Below are 17,776 nucleotides of genomic sequence, written 5' to 3'. Positions count from 1 at the left end.
TCAGAAGCCCCTGCTGCCACGTCATGACCATGTGCCAACAGGCAGTCTCAGAGCTGGGTAGGGGTGCCGTCAAAGGGACTGGGCTCACCCACCCACCCTGGCCTTCCCGGGACGGTGCCCAAATGGCATCGCGGGTTTCAGGAGGAGCTCCAAGGGAGCAGGGAACCCCAGGGACCCTCTTTGCAGCTTTCGTTTACCTTTAGAGACTTATGAAGCAGAGAACATAATGAAACCAAACTCTTTCTAAAACACTCTGGCAGCCAGTTAAGCAGGTTACCCACTAGGCTGGCAGGAACCCAGCAGGCAGACAGAAGCCTGCTGTCAAAGAAGCTGGAGTCAAAGGTCAGCAAACAGGTGAGAGCCACCCTACCTGCTGCGATGGGTATCCCGATCAGATTATAAATCAATGCCAGCACCAGATTGAGTCGTACTCTCCAGACGGTCCTCTTGGAGAGGTGAATGCTCGCCACCACGTCGAGCAAGTCGTTCTGTAGGAGGAACACACGGTCAGTCAGGAGTCTGTCCCACGGCCCTCACCACTCCCATGACCTGGACAACAGGGCGGGAGAAGACAGAGCCAAGCTCACTCTGATGAGGACAACGTCAGCAGCCTCAATGGCGACATCTGTGCCTGTCCCGATGGCAATGCCCACATCGGCCCGGGCCAAGGCCGGCGAGTCGTTGACCCCATCTCCCACCATGGCGACTCTCTTCCCTTCATTCTGGAGCTCCTGGACCTTGGCCACCTTGTGAGAAGGCAGCACCTCTGCAAAGACTTTGTTGATGCCAACCTAAAGGGAAAGGAAAAGAGAAGTCAAGGAACAAATACACGACACCTGCTGTTGGCAAAGGACGGTGAACAGTAGCAGAAATGTGTGAGTCATCTTCCCCCGGTCCAGTCAATGACGTCAGTCACCAAACCCTGCAGATCCCAGGGCACGCGTGCCCATCCTGGTGCCCTCCCCCACTTCCACGGAGGCTTAGGCCCCTGCGGGTCTCCCTGCCCACCTCCCAGCCTCCCCTCCCCCTATGCCCACCGTGGTCTTCCCGAAGCAGTGGTCAGCCGATCACGCTACTCTCTTGCTTAAAGATTTCCAGTGGCTCCCACTTCCCCTTAGGATGACAACCGCACTCCTCGGTCTGCCTCCCAAGGCCCCCCCCCCCATAACTGGTTTCTGCGTGTCTCTGACCTTCTGCCTTGTGGCCCAGCAGGCCCAGCCTGGACTCTGCCCCGTTCAGCTCCTGGCAGCTCTCCAGCCCACTGCTGGGGAGCTCAGGCTGCCTGCTCTGTCCTGGATCCGTCAGTTACCCTTTCTCCATCCCTCCCCCTTTTCTTCATCTGACCACCCCTGCTCAAGCATTTCCTCCCCTGGGAAGGGGTCTCCAGCCCTTGCCAGGGCGGGGGTGGGGGGTGTGATCTGGCATCCCCCACATGTCCTGTGCACTTTTCTGTTGGAGAACTGAGCCCTCAGTTCAACCCTGGCCACTGGTCCACCCTCCCCCCAGGACAGTGAGCTGCTGGAGGGCAGGTGCCCTCTTCACTCTGCTCTGTAGCCTGTCACATAGGTGGTGCTTAGGAAGTGCTTGCTGAACTGATAAATGATTTTTAACCAGGAAGAGGCATGGGTACTCAACAAGACCATCGTTAGCAAGGAAGGCCACGTATAGAGAGGTACTGGGGCTTCCCTTATAGGAAGCAGTTCATTTTCAAAAACATACACTTTACACCTCTTTGGGGAGGCTGTGTAATTTTTAGGAATTTGCACCGGAGCCATCGGCCTGGGCGGAGTCGGGCAGACAGGAAGCAGTGCCTAGGAGTGAGCGCTGCTGGAGAACTGCCCGCGACCCAGCCGTGTCGGCTGCACACGCTTGGGAAGAGCTGAGCTGGGGCACCCAAGTGGCTCGGTCGGTTGAGCGTCCGACTTCGGCTCAGGTCGTGATCTCACGGTCCTTGGGTTCGAGCCCCACGTCAGGCTCTGTGCTGACAGCTCGGAGCCTGGAGCCTGCTTCCGATTCTGTGTCTCCCTCTCTTTCTGCCCTTCCCCACTCATGCGTGCACTCTCTCTCTCTCGCTCAAAAATAAACATTAAAAAAAAAAAAAAAGAGCTGAGCTGACAAAACATTCCCTTAAACCCCAAATCTAGAAAGTTGTGTATTTCAACTCTCAAGCCATGATTTTTTTTTCCCCATTGGAGATACAGATGCAGAGGACGTTGGAATTGCCTTCTGCAACGGCAGCACAGTGGTCTCCCGTGGGATGCTGCACAGCTTGGGCCAGAACAGAGCAGGAGGAGAGAAATGCACCCAGCACAGCGAAAGACCAGACGCAAGGTGGGGCACTGGATGCGCTGGCTGTCGCTGACTTTTCCCCCTCAAACTGTTCCAGTGGGCTTAAGATCAATTTGAAAGGGCAAAGATCCCCGGCCCCCAGCCCCCACCTGGGTGGCAATGGCTCTGGCGGTCTTCCGGTTGTCCCCAGTGATCAGAACCACGTCCACGCCCATGCTCTTCAGCGTGTGCACGGCCAGGGCTGCCTCCTGCTTGACAGCATCCGCGATGGCAATCATCCCGCAGAGCACGCCTGCAGGGGACACCCTCAGGTGAGTCCTCAATGGCGGGCGCTGGGTGGCCCGAGGGGCAAAGGAGGAAAGAAAGGAGGCTCCACTACCGGTGATGGTTTCTATAATGCAACATCACACGCGAAAGCAAAGCACCAAAGTACAAAACATAACGTGGCTTTGATTCTGCATTCTTAAAAGTTACCTACATTTGTAGATGCATACAAAAGTCTGGAAGGAACATGAAATGCTAACAGTGGCTCTCCGAAGGCTAGGATAAGGAATAATTTCATTTTCTTCTTTATAGTTCTCAGAATCTTCCAAATATTCTGCAAGGAACATCTATCACTTTGTAGAGTGTCTGGGTCATAATAACGCAATGCATGTTAGCTATTGTTTTTGGAACATGAGAATCAGAATAAGTACAACAGATGCTACTTAAAAGTGATGAATGTCCAAACAGAAAATCAGTCCTTCCTTTTTCTCTTCCTTCCTATAGAACGCATCTCTGTATAACTTTTTTGTTTGTTTTGTTTTGTTTTGCGTGAATCTTCGGATCCTGAGGCAGGAAGGCTTTCGAGGACTGGGGTGCGGGGGGGTCAGATGCGGGCGAGTGGTGTGACCGAGGGCACGGCCCCTTCAGCCGAGCAGATTCCGGTCTGAGGAGCTGAGGGGACTGCGGGCTTATAAGGACTTTGGAAAGGGCATGGTGGTGTGAGCAGGAGAAAAGAGTGACAGAGGACATGTCTGGTTGCAGCAGTAAAAAGGAGAATAATTTCTGTTGCTCATCTGCATACATTTTCACTTCTATAGGAGGGAACACCAGCAAAGGAAGGTTCCAATGCACTGAGGCGTGAAGCCGCGGACATAACCTGAGGACTGAGGCACATGCAATCCCGGAGAGCTCGGTGGAGTGGGCAGTGGGTCTCGCTACTGGAGGGCACCCCGCGGCCAACCTTCCCGGACAGCAAACCGCGGCTGCGTCTGCAGTGATGGGGGAGGCGGGCGACCGAACGTCGGGCTCAGATGGACGCAGACGATGACAGCGAGGGCAGTGGAGAACGTAAGACCAAGGAGGCCGACACCGCCTCGCTCTGGGTGTCGGGGAAGGAGGGACACAACGAGAGAGACACCTCCAGACCGAGAACGAAGTGAAAAACTGGCAAGGCAGCCTTTTGGGCTATAGAATTTAAATTAACAGACAGGAAAATATATTTAAAAAAAAAAACCCGAGAAAGTCTATTTTTGCCAGATAGCCCTAAGAAACTTCGTTTCTGAGAGCAGAAGGCAGGGGTGGGTGGGGCGTTTTACCATCTATGGCCACCAGGATGGCTGTCTGGCCTTTCATCTCGTGATCTGTCATAGTGTCACTGATGTCGCTGGAAATGGTTAAGCCGTTGCGCCTCATCCATTCGCGGTTCCCAATCAGCACAGAGAAGGTCTGGGGGGTTGCATCTGTTCAAAAGAGTTTGTGGTTATTCCCAAAGAGTCCAATTTTACTGTGAGAAAGGACTAAAAACCGTGGGATCCTTTGAACAGCAGAATGTCCTTTCAACCGTTCTGAAAAACTGTACCTAGTAAGCCCCTCTCGTAGCACCATCCTTGAAGGACCAGGGAAAAAAGAGTAATTAATGTGTGGAATGTGAGCGTGTGGATTAAAAGGGGGTGGATTAAAAGCTACATGCAGTACGTGTGAAAATGTTATGAGCCCATTAACCATTAGGCAGTGAATTTGCCTTTAAGAGGTATCTGCTGGTTCTTTTTCTGCAGAGACTTGAAGCAGCAATTGTAGCTTGGTACAGATGCCTGGCCCAAGGGGCATCAGCAAATAACTAGTCTCTATCTAGGAAATGTCTTAAAGCTGTTCCTCCTAAAAGTCTAGGCGAGGCTTCCCCGTCACCTTTTTTTTTTTTTAAAGATTTACTAAAAAAAATTTTTTTTAATGTTTATTTATTTTGAGACAGAGAGAGAGAGAGAGAGAGAGGGAGGGGCAGAGAGAGGGAGACACAGAATCTGAAGCAGGCTCCGGGCTCCGAGCTGTCAGCACAGAGCCCGACGCAGGGCTCGAACTCATGAACTGCAAGATCATGACCTGAGCTGAAGTCAGACACTCAACCAACTGAGCCACCCAGGTGCCCCTCACCCTTTTTCTTTCTAAATGTTTATTTATTTTTGAGAGAGAGCGCACACACACACACATACACACACACATACACATGCTGGGGAGGAGGAGACGGGGACAGAGGATCTGAAGCGGGTGTGTTGACAGCAGTGAGCCTGATGCGGGGCTTGAACTAACTACAAGATCATGACTTGAGTTGAAGTCGGACACTTAACCTACTGAGCTACCCAGGCACCCCATCTCCTGTCACCTTTTAACTCTGTGTGCCACTAACTTAGGTGTCACCACACAGACCAGTCCCTGGAAGCTAAATGGAAGGGTCACTCTAGGGTTCTAAACTGCTAGAAGGTGGCAGGTGGCTTCTAGCAATATGCATTCCCAAGCAAGACTGAACTACCAATGCACTTAAGAGAGAATACTAGACACGGGGTTTTGGGGTTGGGAGGGTTTCTACACTCTTACGGCGGTGGCTAGCAAGCTATGCTTAGAGTCAGAAAAGCCGCTATTTGAAGACAGCTGTCGCTCCACGCAGTACCCCTTCTTGGCTTGGGCAGACCATTCCCCTCTGCATTCTCTGCCGCCAGCTCTGTAAACATGACACATCCCATCAGAGCTCCACCGCACGGGAGGGAGACGGGAAGGGCAAAAGCAGAATTCCCATCTGTCTGCTTTGTAGCTTAGGAGAAGACCCACTTGGGATGAAAAAGAGGAGACTCAAGATTACAGGTCGCAGAAACAACCCTCTATGAATTTCAGTAGCGTCAAGACTCAGATACATCAGAGAACACAACAGAGAAGCCACAGGTCTTCCTGGGGGAGGCGGGCATGCGGCACCCCAGCCATGAGCCACCCCCATCCATAGCAGGGGACCCAGCGGTGCTGGCCCGGGCTCCCTGGTTTGGCATGCCGCCACCTGACCCGGCCGGACCCCACCCCTGGCAGGCCGGGCAGAGAGACGAGAGCCAGGGGTACCTGTCTCCTCAGGGACACCGCCAACGCCGTTTGAGACCCCAGCCTGTGTGCTCCACTGGCGCTTGCCATGGGCCACGATGCCCTCCACGTTGCTGACTTTACAGCCAATTCCGCAGCCTGGCACTGCCTGGAAGTCTGTGCAGTACCCCAAGGTCTCTGTTCCCAGCTCCTGTGGAGGCAGGGAGGGAGGGGAGGTGAGTAGGAAGGAGGACAGACCCGGGAGCGGGGCAGGAAGGCAAAGCACCAGCCAGAACTGAGGGGTAAGCAGGACCGGGAAGGGGAGGAGACGGACTAATAACTCTGCAATCCCTTCTCTTATCCGACACCGACACTATGATTATTAAACTGATGCCTCATGATACTGGACAAAGGGCAGACTGAAAGGAGGAGAGCAGTTCACAGCAAATGCCTCAAATTAAAGGAGGTGGGAGAGCAAAAAGAGGAAAGATTATTTTTATGTTGCAAATCATTTCATGAAAACGATGGAATGGGGAAATGGTAACAGAGCCGCTCTGAGCCCAGCAGGAGGGTAACCACCCCTTTACAGACCCTGGGGGACGAGGACAGTGGCAGGAGAAAGGACTGAGGAGCTGTTTCATCTGGGTTAACTACACAGCAGAGAAGTGCTGAGAGAGCACAGCTCATCCTGAAACATCAGGAGAGAGGGGACATGGTGGTCCGAAGGACCCTACACAAAATGCCAAAGGAGATTTCTGGAAGAGTCCCTGTCCAGGTGGAGCTGTCCACTTTTCCCCCAGGCATCCACACCACCTTTCTACATTCACATAATCCTATTCGCCCAGACCGTTTAAAATTTTTCAGGGCAATATTCCGGCACATCCCGCTGCCTCTATGTTTAGACTGAAAACGGAAAACTACACAGGCCTTTCCTCTGGAGAGGTCGAAGGATGACCGCTTCCCCACTAACTGCCAAGAACCCACGGGGCGTTTCGCTCACGGCTGCTGGTTCCTCTCCATTTCCCCGTCCCCAGTTGAGGGCTCCCTCCTTGCCTCACCCCGACCCCTCATTTGGTTTCGTATCCCTCTTGCACTAAGTGCTCGTAAGGGACCGAACTGTTCCATCTGTCCTTCCCACCCGACCACCAGCTCCCAGAGCACAGAAGCTCGGTACGTTCTCAGTAAATGAGTGTTAACGCTGAACTGCTTTTGTGATAATCTGGCAACAGGATGAGGGACCCAGCGCTGTGAGCCGTATCTCCAACCTGTTGCTCCGCAGGGGCTGCTGAGGGGTTTCCGGACCCCACAAGCCAAGGCCTCCCGGAAGGCAGCTGACTCAGGTTACAGAGGTCAAGGAGAAAAGGCCTGTGAGGAGGAAGGCGCTTGGAGGCTTCCAGCCCAGCCGGTGACAGCAGGGGAGGTGGAGGAAGGGGAGGGCGCGGGGCGGGGCGAGCAATGCCCAGGTCGACATACCTCTTTACAGTACTTGGTGACCGCCACACCCAGGGGGTGCTCGCTGCTGGCCTCCGCAGTCCCCACCACAGCAAGAACCTTCCTGAGGGGCAGCGTGGCCACATCCGCGAGCAGGAGGACCCTCATGACCTTGGGGACCCCGTGGGTAATGGTGCCAGTTTTGTCAAACATCACAGTCTTTATCTGCCAAAACAACCAACCACACCTTGGTGATCACGTATACAGATGGAAGGGACTTGAAGAGTCCACACAACCTTGAGGCAGAACTCCACTCAACTAAGCTCGAGTGAGTAACATCCCTTCACGACTCCATTAACTCAATCCTCCACGATCAATCCCGGGTTCACGCACTCCCGCGACAGAGACACTGTCTCCCTCTCAGTCCAGCTGGAACAATCCGCGCTGTGACTTGACCCTTGCCAGGTCGAGCCAGAAGTTGTCACTCCAGTGTGACAGGAGATGGCATGGCACCGTCTTCTGGGCAATGCCACCACGCACATCTGTCCGTGTCAGCGCCCTGCAGTGTCTCTGCGGCCGCCTGAGAATAAGGCGCTCACGCTGCAGCTGGAGGGAGGGGAAGGCGGTGCCCCTGGCCATGTAACCAACCACCGGAGCCACTTTCTCCGCCTGTCCCACTGGGTCCGTGGTCCCCACGGGTCTGGGCTCTGCTGGTCGGTCCCTGTGTCCGCGGCCACAGCCCAGCGACCCCTGAACTCCACACTCCCCCAGGCCCCGTCGAAGGCCAGCTGCTCGCCGTGCCCAGACTGCCCCACAGGCCCGGCTCTCCCTCACTTAGCAAACAACACTCAGCTCTTTGTTTCTGATGCCGAGCGCCAGCCTCAGCAATGCACTCAACTGCTCTTCCTCCAACAATTCTTGCCGCCTTTCGTCCCTCCCTCCACTCTGCAGGCACAGCGGTCTTCCCAACAAGTAACCCAGTTCCATCCTGCGGGGCTTCAGACCCCTCCACGGCCCCTTGCTGTTCTTGGGGTTAAGTTCCGGATCCAATCTGGAGTTGACAGAAACTCCCAGGCCCTGCCTTCCCTGCCTTTCTCCCTCAGCAGCCTCTTCTCCTGTCAGTCTCTCTCTCTCTCATTTCCTTCTGGTCCCTCATTACTTATTCAGCAAGTAACTGCTGAGCGCTTCCGATGTGCCGGACCCTGGGCAAGATGCTGGGGACACAACGGTGAGAAAAGAGTTCCCAGTCCCTGATCTTATGGAGCCTATGATAGGACAGTACAGCCTCCCCAGGCTGTTCCACTGCCAGAACATCCTTCCCAACCTCCGCTGTCTGGCTCACTCTGGCTCTACTGGTTGGTCCCAGGTGAACCCCCTGTACTTCCTTTCCTGCCTCTGCACCCACTCACCCCCAGGCCGACACACACAAGTGCAGGTTAGGTCCCTGCTAAACCACCCTGCCAGCCTCACACGCTCTCACGGATCTGTGGTCTGCATACTCCACACCTGCCTCTCCCACTAACGTGTGAGCTCCCTCACAGCAGAGGCCCATGGCCATTGCCAAGGCCTAGGACAGGACCCACACACACAAAGTAAATGCTCAACAAACGTAAATAAACGGAGGGACGGAAGGTTAGGGATGGGCATGTTGGGCCGAAGAAAGATTCTTCATAAACACGGTTGCTGCCTATTCCACTCCCGGGAGTGAGGATCCCTCTGCTAATCACATGTTTGTGCTCCAGTACTGTCTGAGCCCGGCTCCCCGGGCGAGAGTCCCAGCTCTGCCAAAGCTGTAGGCCTTTGGGCAAACTGCCTCACCTCCTCCCGCTGTAGCTTCCTCATCTGCAAAACGGGAATAATAAGCACCCACCTCAAAGAGTTGTTAATGAGACGAAATCAATTTGTATTTAATCTTACAACTCTTAGCTGTTGTTGCTATCATTCCCCGTCAGTCCTGGCTTTCTGTTTTATTTAATTAACGGAGTGCCCTCGAGCCTCTTCCAGGTTGTCCTCTTAATACAGAATTTAAACAGATACCATTTTCACGAGGACTAAGTTTCAAAAAAAAAAAAATCACACAGCAACAGCTACAAAGTCATTCCAGCCAAGACCCCAAAGGACAGGCAGGAGAGCAAGGCCAACCTTGTGGGCCATTTCCAGAGGCTTGCCTCCCTTGATGAGGATGCCATTCTGGGCGGCCACCCCGGTGCCCACCATGACCGCCGTGGGTGTGGCCAAGCCCAGCGAGCAGGGGCAGGCAATGCAGAGCACCGTGATGGATGTCTGGAACGCAAACCGGATGATCACCTCTGTCTGGGAGATGTGCTTGTTGGGGGTCTGAAAAGAGGAAACAGATACAGGCAGGCTGAGGGTTAAATGAGGGATCCCACAGACTCCTAATCACATGAGAACATTTCAAGGCAGGCAGTGGGACCTGAGTCTGTGTGACGAGCGGGGGTTTGGGAAACATGGCGCGTTCCACTCTGCCTCAGTGTTGTGTTATCACATGGTTCATTCACTGTTCCCCAGCCCAGTTTTCCAACCTGATCCCACAGGCTTTCCTCTGAGAGAGGCATGATGAGAGGTATATGAAACTCTGCTGGAGGAAGGAGCATGGACTCTAGAATCGGACTAGGTATGTCCATTTCCTGGCCCTGACACTAATTTGACTTCTCCGGGTCTCAGCTCCCTCACATACAAAACGGAGACAATAATACCAATAATGCCCAGCTGGTTGTTATAAGGGTTAAATGAGATTATATATATATATATATATATATACATATAAACATATAAATGTGCATTGTACAATATCTAGCAGAAGAAAGGCACCTAAAAATTGTAACTATTACACTTTCCGTATTACATAGTAACAATATTACATGTTATTTTTATCATTCTTATGAAAACTTTAAAAAATCATAGATCTCTAAGGCATCTACCCTAAGATGATAATCATACAAGCGGCTAAAGATACAAAGATACTTATCACAGCGTTTTTATAATGGCAAAAAACTAGAGACAACCCATAGGGAATGAATTAATTAAATTGTGGGTATGAAAAAAATAATTGTGGGTATGATGTACATAATGGAATATTATGCAATTGTTGAAATCATGATGTGTATCTATCCCTGCCGACATGGAAAGACATCAGTAACACTGCTGGATAAAAAAAGCAACCACAAAATGGCATGTGTTGTGACTGAATTAGTGTGAAATTATCTGCCCATATCTCTACATAGTCCTTCAACAATACTGGAAGGATGTTCACCAAAGTGCAAAAAATTGTTACTCCTAGGGACGGGATTTGGAGCCACCTTTATTTTCTTCTATTTTTTTCACTACTGTTTTCTTGGTAAACTCCAAACAAACAAAATATGGGTCTCTTTTCCAGTTACCTAGCGACCCACAAGGTTGTTACTCTTTGCATTCTGACATTGTGATTTATCTTGGTTTATTTTTCAAAATGGCGGCTGTCTCTGAGGTACAATCAGGAGACATTATATTCACTTTAATTATAGTATGTTTTCTAAATCAAGGATACAGAGCACAATCTCTTTAGCGTTCATCTATATTCCTTGATTTTGAAAGGCAGAATCCTAAAATAAGGTGCATTATTAAAGGGTCATTTCACTTTGATTAGAAACAGTTGCATTTAGATAGAAGGGCGCAGTATTTAAGACATAATTGTGGTTTTTAGAGATAAAGATGATATGATTAAAAAAAAAAAACACAGTAATTCTCGTTAAAATGACACCGGACACTCCGACGGGACTGGGTGGACTTCTAGAAGGTGACATGAACGTCTCCCTACAAGTGACATCACACAGCAGGGTGACAGTATCTTAAAGGAACATGCAGTACCTCATGCGCCAGCATCCTCCCTGATATTGCAGATAAAAACAAAAGAAGCCAACGTAAGATGGAAAGGCAGAGACCAGCAGAAAGTCACATATTCCAACTTGTTTGGGAATGACTTTTCCCACAGCCACATGCCAAGGAGCTGCTCTCCCGCAAAAGTGGACATTTGGGGGCAGTCAGGTGCCATAACAGCCCCAGGCAAATTCTAGGAATACGGTCCCAGGTTACTCTTAAAAGCACTGAGGTCTCCTTAAGATGTCAGGAAGAGTTTAACATGGACATTTTTCATTTTAAGATAGGAAATTAGAGACAGGAAGTGACATCTTAGTATATGACATGCACCCTGAGAATGTAAGATGTGCTTTTAATTATGGGCATTTTTTTTTTTTAAGAAAAAAATGCTCTGGTCCATGTTTCTTATATTATGGCCCTAAGGTAAAATACGCATTAGACTTGGCTGAATATAAAACACTGTTCCACTCACTGGGCAGTTATCAAATACTACACCATGTGGGCCATTCACTGTTGATGTACATCAAGGTTTCTCAGTCTCAGCACTACTGACATTTGGGCTCACATAATTCTTTGTCGTGGGGGGCTGTGCTCTGTGTGGTAGGCCATCGGGCAGCATCCCTGGTCTCTACCCACTAGATGTCAGTAGTATTCCCTCCCCAGTCAGGACAACCAAAAACGTCTCCAGACGTTGCCAGATGTCTCTGGGGGCAACAAAATTACTCCCAACTGAGCATCACCACAGTTCCTATTTCTCAGGCAGAAAAGCTTTTTTTGTATTTTACACCCTTTTTGGAAGTTTGATAAAACTGTCGTTCCTAAGATCATATTCTTTAATCACTTTTTAACTCAAGAAAGTATATTCCATGGTCTCATGTTATGTTTAATAAATATTTAATTATTAAGAAGCTTTGGCGTTGCTTGGGAGGCTGCAAGGTTGAGGAATGATTGATGGACATAGACAGCAAAAAACATTTTTCTTAAAATCTGTTAAGTAATATTATCATGCCATCAAAATTGTGAAGTGATCTACGATATGTGCCTTATAACCCCAGAAATGGCCAAGATCACATAATGTAAATGTTTTAAGCATTACAACCGAGAGCCCACTGGTATCTGTATAATCATCTAACTAAAGAACCGAGAGGATCTTTAAAAAAACCTGCAGGAACAGAGTGACTGATCATCCTATCCTGGCTAAGACTTTGCTGCCTTAAGTAAGCAAAACAAGCAAATAAATGTAATGGGTAATTAAAGCCCAATGAATCTAAGACATGAGAGAATAGGGTTAATGGCAAGAGGTTATTTAAAACACAGCAACCATACTGCCCAAAGCATTCAACTTACAGGAAAGTATTTCTGAACAACACCAAAATCGATAAAACCGATTATAATCCATACCACCAACGTCAACGTGGAAATGATGATGATAAATGGGACAAAATATCCACTAAACCGGTCAGCCAGTTGCTGAATGGGTGCCTATGAAAACAAAACACCAAGACCAGGGGAAATTACAATCCACAAAGAAATAAAACACCACAAGCATGAGCAAGAACTGGGGTTCCGAGCCCCCTCGTTAACTACGCTTACTAATCAATCTCTACTCCGCAAAATCTGCCTGATTTTATGAAGCTCTTGGAGTCATTCCTAAAATGAGGAAGCTGAAGTTGTATTATTTTGTTAAATTTCTTCATTACCTTTGACATCTGAGCCTCTTCTACTAATTTCACAATCTGAGCCAAAGTGGTGTCATTGCCCACGTGGGTGGCGTTAATGAGCACAGAGCCATGTGCGTTTATAGACCCAGCAATCACTGTGCTTCCGGGTTTCTTAGTGACAGGCATGGCTTCTCCTAGAGGGGGAGAAAAGAGACCAACCATCATGCATTCAGCCCCACTTGGCACTCATGTGACCTGGCAGGTGCTGTGATACCCACCCAAAGGGAACATGAAACAAGCCACCTAACCTGTGATGAGAGACTCGTCAGCCATGGTACTGCCTTCCAGGACTTTCCCATCCACCGGGAACTTTCCGCCGGGGACGACCTTGATGACGTCGCCCCGCTGCACCAGCTCCATGGGTACTTGCTCCTCTCTGAAACAAATGCCACTCAAGTTATGCACACAGCAATTAACTGGAGCTCACTCCTGCTGGTTTGCCACCCGGGTCGGGTTCTAGACAACGTGTTGGACTGGTTACACTCTTGGCTTTTACACTGACTGGCAGTATTCATTTTATCTGTTCATTTACAGATTGAGTCAATATTTAGTGCACAGCTAAGTGACAGGTGCTGTACTAGACACTGGAAATACAGCTGTGAACAGGACAGCAAAGTCCCTACCCTCATGAAGACCAATTCTGCGGAAAAAAACAATGAACAGGACAGTCCGAGGTATTAAATAAGTGTTATGATGCAAATAATGTGACTCAAGGGCTTTTTTTTTGGGGGGGGGGGTTCACTTGGAAGACATGCTGTGACCTGGAAGACAAGAAGGGCCAACATACAGGGGAAGGAAAGTTCAAGGGGAAAAACTCTGCTAATGCGAAGGCCCTAAGGCAGGAAGGAAGGGCGCCTCTGAAAAACAAGAAGTGAAGCAGGCAGAGTCCCGATCCCGTTGAGTCTTGCAGAACAGAGTACGGGCTTCAAACGTTAAGAGTTTTACTGGAAAGTGACATAATTTGATTCACATTTTCAAGTCATCGCTCTGGCTGCTGCATGAGCACAGGGTGGCAGGGACAATAACAGAGGCTGGGAGAAGAGGTGGGCAAGCAAAAGATGGCAGTGGCGTGGGCCAGAGATGGCGTGAACACCCAGGATATTTCCAGGACGTGCAGATACGCCAAATGAGTAAAGAAAAGAAGCAAAGAGGGGCGCCTGGGTGGCTCAGTCGGTTAAGCGGCCGACTTCGGCTCAGGTCATGATCTCGCGGTCCGTGAGTTTTAGCCCCGCGTCGGGCTCTGTGCTGACAGCTCGGAGCCTGGAACCTGTTTCGGATTCTGTGTCTCCCTCTCTCTGACCCTCCCCCATTCATGCTCTGTCTCTCTCTGTCTCAAAAATAAATAAACGTTTAAAAAAAAAAGAAAAGAAAAGAAGCAAAGAGGAGCTCGAAATTCTCAGTTACTGAGATGGAGACAAGTGTGCAGAAGCCGCTGAAGGACAGAGAGAGAAGAGATGAAATAAAGACCTTCATTTTGACATGTCGGGTGTGGGATGCCTATCTGAGTCAAGTAGGGAGCAGAAAATATGACTGGAGCTGAGAGAAGAGGGCAGAGCTAGAGGTACAAATCCCAGAGTTGTCAAAATACACATGGTACCTACAGCCCTGAAATGGTGCAAGGTCACCTGGGAGCATAAGTGGAAAAGAGAGGGAGTTCTAGATCCAAGCCCTGGTGCCGGGGCCACACTCGAGGCTGAACAGGTGGGAGGGCCAGCCAGCGGCAGGGAGGCAGATGGGCCAGTGGGGATGGCAGACTGCGGGAGCAGACGTCCTAGCCTCAGCCACAGCAGGCGTCACTACCCAGACGCGATATGGGCAAACTTCATCATACTCTGCACTTAAGATCTGCCTACTTCCGTGAAGGTAAGTCACACTTTCATAAAAAAGAAAACCAACAAGAAGTTTCAAATGGAGACACTGGGGGGCAGGGGCAATGCTGGTGGAGAGGCATTAAAATCAGCAATGGCTGGGTCGGGGCAATGGAAATGAATTGACGTGTGAAGGAAAAGCAATTTCAGCAACCGATGGAGGCAGCAGCCCAGCGGGATGGGCAGAGGAGAGCGTGCGAAGCGAGGAGACAGGCCGCGGCTCAAGAAGCTCTCACAGGAGGTTTTGCAGAAGAGAGAGTGGAGTCAGACAGGCGCGAGTGAGTCGTAGGTGTGTGTGTGGACTGGATGCCGGTCCCCAGACAGACAGAGACACATGGTGGGGGAGAGGAGGGAAGGACAGAGCGAAGGGAGGCCGCTGGAGAACCACCCAGGGGCCACATAACACATCACTGTGCACAGCACGGGTTTGAACCACGTGGGTCCACATATACGCGGTTTTTCAATAAATACAACAGAGTACTGTAAGCAGATTTTCTCTTCCTCCTGATTTTCTTGACATTTTCTTTTCTCTAGCTTACTTTATTATAGGAATAGAGTATATAACAACCTGCAAAGTAAGTGTTCATTGACTGTTTATGTTATCGGTAAGGCTTCTAGTCAACAGTAGCTGATTCGTTTCGGGGGAGTCAAAAGTTATACTCGGATTTTCGATTCTGCACTGGGTCAGCACCCCAAACCCCCACCGCTGCTCAAGGGTCGACTGTTGAGAACCGTGCCTCGTGATCAAATGCTAAGCAGGCTCTGGGGTTATTTTACACACTTCTTTCATTCTATAATGATTCATTCTTATCAGATGCTAAGGATGCCTTATCAATGTGAGAAGGTAAAATGGACATTTACTGAGTGCACGTCCTGTGCTAGATTTTTACTTATTTTCTCATTGAATCTTCCCAAAAGTATATGAGGTAAGTGATATTCACTCCCATTTGAGCAAAAACCTGAAGATTTCTTAGGAAGGCACAGAATTGAACCTACATGCCCATTTCTTTCAACGTTGCTATGTGTAAGCGTATAAAACCCCAGAGCCAAAGTGTGCAGAGATGTTAAGTATTGACATCAAAACTTTCTTTTTTAAAAACTGTGCAGGAGCACCGTCTGCATAACGAGGATTCAAGAGTCTGTCTGTCTGTCCGTCTGTCTCCAAAGGTCTGGTGCTGCCTCCATGCTCCATGCCACCACCTCCCTGCAAGGCTGTGAGCGCACGCTGCCCCCCCAGGAGCATACGGACGCAGTAAGCGTTTAGTGTCCCCAGACCAAGCGCCACATGTGCCACTGTGTGCACCAGGTGCCAGGGACGCAGTGGTGAGCAAAAGAAGACACGGCCCTGACCCTGGGAGCTCAGAGTCCTCGTGAGGGCCCTGGTGAGTCACAGGGCAGTGGTGCCATCTGGGTCAAGTCCTAGTACAAAGCCACAGTGTCCTCCATTCAACAATGGCGATTTTGTTCCAGGATTAACTGAGATGATGCGTGTTAAGGACTGAGCACAGTGCCTGACATACAGTGAGCGCCCAGTGAATGCTGGTGACTTCTATTATATCACCTAATGGACATTTTCACTATTGACGGGCCTCTGCGCAGCAGGCACCGTGCTGGGCTTGGGTACGAACAGGACAAAGCGAGCCTTCCTCTCAGGAGGTTTACTGCCCAGAAGCTACAAGCAGATCTGAGTATGTAAGTTCAATAATGGCCACAATACAATCAATGGAGCAGGAGAAGAAGGGCCCTTTAAAAGGACAGGGAGTGGGGGCGCCTGGGTGGCTCAGTCAGTTAAGCGGCCGACTTTGGCCCAGGTCATGATCTCGCGGTCCGTGAGTTCGAGCCCCGTGTCGGGCTCTGTGCTGACCGCTCAGAGCCTGGAGCCTGTTTCAGATTCTGTGTCTCCCTCTCTCTGACCCTCCCCCATTCATGCTCTATCTCTCTCTGTCTCAAAAATAAATAAACGTTAAAAAAAAAATTTTTTTTTAAAAAGCTTTAAAAAAATTTAAAAAAAAAGGACAGGGAGTGGCACCCTGAAGTCTCAAGTGCTGGGAGTAGATGTGCAGAAATCTGTTTGGTGGCTGGGCAGGCAGGGTGGCAAACAAGAAGAGGAGACTTCTCCATAATCTGAGAATGTTCTCTGCTGCTTCTTCAAATCTTCCAGTGATGGGAGACGCCCAGGCCCTGCCCTTCTGGGGCCCGTCCACACAACCCAGAGGAGTTTCTCATCACACAAGATCTCTTCCGAGGCCTGTGTCAGGAGAAGGAACGCCTGCTCACTAGCAAAGGGGCGTAGGGAGCTGACATCAGAACCTTCTCCCCCAGCATAACCTAACTACCAAGCTTTGGAAGGTTCGCTTAATCTGTGACTTGCCCCTTTGATCTGAATTGACCACATCTTTCTAAGCCTAAACAGCTTGATTTGAGGTGAACAGCACTTTCTGGGAGTCAAGGTGGCTCCTTCCAGCGAGTTCCCAGCGTTTCTTCTTCAGAAGCTTGTGTCCCCCGCAAAACACCACCCTGCGGGAATACATTTAATGGAAAGGCGGTGTTTTCCCTAGCATTTCTTCTGCTTTAAGAGTTTCTGCCAGCAGTCTGTCTACCTCACCTGTCTCCTCTCTCCTCTCCTTCCTCATCTAACACAAAGTAAAAAGACAAAGAAAAACTTAGAGGAGAACAGACACAAACCTAGGTAAGATTTGTAACTCTGTTTTCCCCACTCTAACAGGAGCCTTCAATGCGGGAGCCTAGGGACCAGGCTGTGTGGACCTTTTAAGGTCAAGCACAAACACGGTGTAATTTCACAGTCACTTCATTCACTCAACGAGTATCTGAGCACCTGCCACATGGGTGTCCCAGGGTGAGTGGAGACATGGAGTACACAGAGGAGTGACAGCCAAGTGGGCCAGGGGACAGGAAAGGCTTCTTGAGGATGTGACCCCCAAGCCGAGCCCTGAAGGACAAGACGACAGGTGAAGGGGAAGAAGAAAGGTGTCGGGGGAGACCTGAGAGCCCCTTTCTGGGAGCTGCCAGTGGGGTGTGGCCAAAACGAGGTGGAGGGACGGCGACACAAGGGGCTGGGTCCACTGGGGACACCGGCGGACGCCGAATCTCACGTGTGCGCTCACAGACTTCACCCTAAGGACAGCAGGGAAGCGCTACAGAGGAATGCAATCAGATCCGGGTGTCCAAGAGACCACTGGTTTGAATGTGGGAAAAGAGTTAGAAAGAGCCTTGGCTAGAAGCAGGGGGCCAATGAAGACCCTGCTGCAG

General features: G+C 50.2%; 1 protein-coding gene across 9 annotated transcripts in view; it reads right to left on the bottom strand.

Moving 5' to 3' along the window:
- ATP7B (ATPase copper transporting beta) overlaps positions 1–17,776 on the bottom strand; it is an 81,100-nt gene that overhangs the window by 8,304 nt on the left and 55,020 nt on the right. For 7 of the 9 annotated variants that reach the window (XR_006194414.1, XR_006194399.1, XM_042908351.1 and 4 more), the window contains 10 exons: positions 12,887–13,014; positions 12,618–12,772; positions 12,265–12,399; positions 9,184–9,378; positions 7,084–7,266; positions 5,653–5,821; positions 3,870–4,013; positions 2,439–2,581; positions 588–791; positions 371–488 (listed from right to left, as the gene is read on the bottom strand). Coding sequence is in view for 7 of the 9 variants with exons in the window: in XM_042908351.1 (XP_042764285.1) it covers positions 371–488; positions 588–791; positions 2,439–2,581; positions 3,870–4,013; positions 5,653–5,821; positions 7,084–7,266; positions 9,184–9,378; positions 12,265–12,399; positions 12,618–12,772; positions 12,887–13,014 (1,574 nt within the window). In the remaining 2 variants the exon portion in view is untranslated. The remainder of the gene's footprint in view (positions 1–370; positions 489–587; positions 792–2,438; positions 2,582–3,869; positions 4,014–5,652; positions 5,822–7,083; positions 7,267–9,183; positions 9,379–12,264; positions 12,400–12,617; positions 12,773–12,886; positions 13,015–17,776) is intronic. The other 2 variants (XM_042908199.1, XM_042908565.1) reach the window with 2 other exon arrangements.

Source organism: Panthera leo, chromosome A1 (assembly GCF_018350215.1).
Source record: "Panthera leo isolate Ple1 chromosome A1, P.leo_Ple1_pat1.1, whole genome shotgun sequence".
Taxonomy (NCBI): domain Eukaryota; kingdom Metazoa; phylum Chordata; class Mammalia; order Carnivora; family Felidae; genus Panthera; species Panthera leo.
This window is presented reverse-complemented; position numbering and strand designations above follow the sequence as displayed.